Genomic DNA, 4,387 nt, shown 5'->3' with positions numbered 1-4,387 from the left:
ACGTGAAATGAACCAGTTTAATGTTTCATCTTCTCTTATTTTTTAGTTATAAATTAATACTTAATAATTTGTTAATAAAAAATATTCTATGTTATGTCAACTAAATAATAAGTGCCCCTTATATATATATATATATATATATATATATATATATATATATATATATATATATATATATATATATATATATATATATATATATATATATAATTTAACGATTTTTTTACAAAATTTAACAATTAAATTGGTTAACGGAAAGAGATTTAAGGGATTTGAAATTATTTTTATTAAATAAGGGAGTAAAATAAAACTTTAAATTAAGTCAAAAGATTAAAAAGATGCCTTAAGTAAAAAATTAATTCTTTTTAAAATCTCAGATTCAAATTCTATTAGATGTTAATAATCTTTCTGTTGAGTTAGTTCATACATAATTTTACTCTAACTTTGAACAGAATCTCATCTAGTTGACGATGAAGTTGGTTGTCTTGAATTAGTGGGTAGGAAGTTGGATATTAAGATTAAAATAAAATAAGAAAAAGCCAAAAATTAATCTAAATAGTTTGAACCTTTGCCACCATTTTTATTGTCACACTTTATTCTTCTCCTTCTCTATTCTATGTTTTCACGGAAAAGGACGATGTTCTTTCCACTCATATCATAGAATGGCCACTCATATTAACATGTATTCATTGTTGCAGAAATGCAACGCTCTCATTCACATGAAGCAGCTTCAAGCCTATCTCATAACCACCGGCAAATTCCAATTCCACCCTTCCCGCACCAAGCTCATTGAGCTCTTCGCCATCTCTCCTGCCGGCAGCCTCTCTTACGCCGCTACAATTTTCCGGCAAATCCAAAACCCCTCCACAAACGACTACAACGCCATTCTTCGAGGCCTCGCTCAAAGCTCCGAGCCAACTCAGTCCATTTCATGGTATCGCAACATGTTACGCTGCCTTCAAAAGATCGATGCTTTGACATGTTCCTTCGCTCTCAAGGGATGCGCGCGTGCTTTAGCTTTCTCTGAAGCAACCCAGTTGCATTCTCAGCTTCTGCGTTTTGGGTTTGATGCTGATGTATTATTACTCACTACTTTGTTAGATGTGTATGCGAAAACTGGTTTTCTTGATGCTGCACAGAAGGTGTTTGATGGAATGCTGAAACGAGATATTGCTTCTTGGAATGCAATGATTTCTGGGTTGGCTCAAGGGAGTCGACCCAATGAAGCTATAGCCTTGTTTAACAGGATGAAGGAGGAGGGGTGGAAGCCTAATGATGTGACTGTTCTCGGTGCACTCTCGGCTTGTTCTCAGTTGGGTGCTTTGAAACAGGGGGAGATTGTTCATGGGTATGTTGTGGATGAGAAGCTAGACAATAATGTGATTGTTTGTAATGCTGTTATTGATATGTATGCTAAATGTGGGTTTGTTGATAAAGCTTTTTTGGTCTTCAATAGTATGAGTTGTAGGAAAAGTCTTATCACTTGGAATACAATGATCATGGCTTTTGCAATGAATGGAGATGGATACAAGGCACTTGATCTTTTGGATCGAATGACTTCAGATGGAACATGTCCGGATGCAGTCTCGTATCTTGCTGCATTGTGTGCATGCAACCATGCCGGATTGGTGGATGAAGGGGTTAGACTGTTTGATTTGATGAAGGTGTCTGGGGTGAAACTTAATGTTAAGCATTATGGGAGCGTGGTTGATTTGTTGGGTCGAGCGGGAAGGCTCAAAGAAGCATATGATATTATAAATTCCATGCCTGTGTTGCCTGATGTGGTTCTTTGGCAGAGTTTGCTTGGGGCTAGCAAGACTTACGGGAATGTGGAAATGGCAGAGATGGCATCTAAGAAGCTGGTGGAGATGGGATCTAACAGTTGTGGAGATTTTGTCTTGCTGTCGAATATTTATGCAGCACAACATAGGTGGAAGGATGTAGGGAGGGTAAGGGAGGCTATGATAAGTAATGACGTTAGGAAGGTACCGGGATTTAGTTACACAGAAATAGATGGTAGGATACACAAGTTTATAAATTGTGATCAGAGTCACCCGAGTTCCAAAGAGATATATGCAAAGCTGGATGAGATCAAGTTTAGGATCAAAGGCTATGGATATATAGCTGAAACTAACCTTGTGTTGCATGATATAGGCGACGAGGACAAGGAGAATGCATTAAATTATCATAGTGAAAAGTTGGCTGTTGCTTATGGTTTAATTAGTACAGTTGATGGAACACCAGTTCAGGTTATAAAGAACCTTAGAATATGTGTGGATTGTCATGCTTTCATAAAAATTATATCAAATATTTTTAATAGGGAGATTATTGTAAGGGATCGAGCACGATTTCACAGATTTAAAGATGGTGTATGCTCTTGTAAAGATTATTGGTAAAATTAAAAGTAGATGCATATTGTATATATTTTTATTTTCTTAAAGAAGCTTGAATAATAAATTTTTCACAGGGTGGGACCACAACATCTCAGGTAATTCATTACCTTACTCCTTTCTTATGTATGATATTACAAAAAAAATTGGTAAAAGCTGTTATTTTTTATTCATCAGCCTTAGCTGGTTTATATAGTGAAGATACAATAATTACAATTTATTTTATCCTTAATTGAGAATAAAGAAAAATAAAGGTAGTATTAAAGACAATAATAAAATCGGAAATAATATATTTTCCAACACCCCCCTCAAGTTGGTGCATAGATATCTATCATGCCCAACTTGTCTATCAAATACTCAAAAGTAGGCCTTGCCAAACTTTTGGTCAGGATATCCGCAGTTTGTTGACTTGAAGTCACGAAGGGTAGACATATGATTCCCGCATCTAACTTCTCATTTATGAAGTGTCGATCAATCTCGATATGCTTGGTTCTGTCATGTTGAACTGGATTATGAGCTATGCTAATAGCAGCTTTACTGTCAGAGTACAATTTCAATGGAAGCTCAATTTTCATCTTAAGTTCTTCTAGGACTCTAAGGATCCATAATCCTTCACAAATACCTTGAGACATAGCTCTAAACTCGGCCTCTGCACTACTCCTTGCTACAACTCCTTGTTTCTTGCTCCTTCATGTCACAAGATTACCCCAAACATAGGTACAATATCCAGATGTTGATCTTCTATCTGTGACTGAACCTGCCCAATCGGCATCGGTGAAGATAGACACATTTTTTTCACTAGTCTTTTTAAAAAATAATCCTTTTCCAGGATTTCCCTTCAAATATCTCAGTATCCTATATATTGCCTCAAGATGTTCCTCGAAAGGAGAATGCATAAACTGACTCACTACACTAACTGAGAAAGCAATATCAGGTCGGGTGTGTGACAAATAAATCAATTTCCCAACCAATCTCTGATATCTCCCAGTATCAACAGAAACATTACCTTCTCCCCAAAGTTTAGCATTAGGATCCATAGGGGTATCTGCAGGATGACATCCACTCATTCCTGTTTCTTTCAACAAGTCTATAATGTATTTCTGTTGTGAAACCACAATACCATTTTTTGATCGAGCAACCTCCATACCTAGAAAATATCTCATGAATCCCAGATCCTTGATTTCAAAGTCTACTGCCAATTTCTCTTTTACTCTTGCCATTTCCACTGTATTGTCTCCAGTAAGGACAATATCATCAACATAAACAATTAGGACAGCAACTTTCCCATCGTGGGAGAATTTTGTGAACAAGGTGTGGTCAGCCTGTCCTTGGATGTACCCTTGTTTCTTCATGGACTGAGTGAATTTTTCAAACCAAGCTCTAGGGGACTACTTTAATCCATACAAAGACTTATTTAGTTTGCACACATTTGATCCAAATTTGTTTTCAAAGCCAGGAGGAATGTCCATATATATTTCTTCTTCTAGATCGCCATTAAGAAAGGCATTCTTAACATCTAACTGGTACAAAGGCCAATCCAGGTTAGCAGCAAGAGACAAAAGAATTCTGACAGTGTTCAATTTTGCAACAGGAGCAAATGTCTCTGAGTAATCTATACCATAGGTCTGAGTAAAGCCTTTAGCCACCAAGCGAGCCTTGTACCTTTCAATTGACCCATCTGAATTATACTTCACAGTAAATACCCATTTGCATCCAACTGTCTTCTTGCCATCTGGTAGTGGCGTAACACTCCAAGTTTTGTTCTTTTCTAGAGCTTTCATCTCCTCAAGTACAGCTTCCCTCCACTTTGGAATTTCTAGAGCAACCTGTACACTTTTTGGAATTTCTACACTAGACAATTTTGAAGTGAAGGCATACATAGATGAAGACAAATTTGAATATGATATAAAATTGGACATGGGATGTTTAGTGCAAGATCTGACAGGTTTTCTAATGGCAACAGGATCATCTATATCAGGATACAAAATACGACTCTC

The 4,387-nt window shown here is 36.7% G+C and overlaps 2 protein-coding genes across 2 annotated transcripts; one reads left to right on the top strand and one right to left on the bottom strand.

Annotated features, from left to right (window-relative positions):
• The first annotated feature begins 425 nt into the window (after positions 1-425).
• On the top strand, positions 426-2,480 carry LOC127106760 (pentatricopeptide repeat-containing protein At1g34160). Its single transcript, XM_051044065.1, has one exon. It carries the CDS (start codon positions 663-665, stop codon positions 2,394-2,396), a length of 1,734 nt encoding a protein of 577 aa, XP_050900022.1. The 5' UTR covers positions 426-662; the 3' UTR covers positions 2,397-2,480.
• A 599-nt stretch (positions 2,481-3,079) lies between these two features.
• On the bottom strand, positions 3,080-3,742 carry LOC127103872 (uncharacterized mitochondrial protein AtMg00810-like). Its single transcript, XM_051041112.1, has one exon. It carries the CDS (start codon positions 3,740-3,742, stop codon positions 3,080-3,082), a length of 663 nt encoding a protein of 220 aa, XP_050897069.1.
• Positions 3,743-4,387: the final 645 nt, after the last annotated feature.

The sequence above is a fragment of the Lathyrus oleraceus genome, chromosome 7, assembly GCF_024323335.1.
Source record: "Lathyrus oleraceus cultivar Zhongwan6 chromosome 7, CAAS_Psat_ZW6_1.0, whole genome shotgun sequence".
Taxonomy (NCBI): Eukaryota; Viridiplantae; Streptophyta; class Magnoliopsida; order Fabales; family Fabaceae; genus Lathyrus; species Lathyrus oleraceus.
The sequence above is the reverse complement of the archived record's forward strand: the minus strand, read 5'-3'. Positions and strand labels throughout refer to the sequence as shown.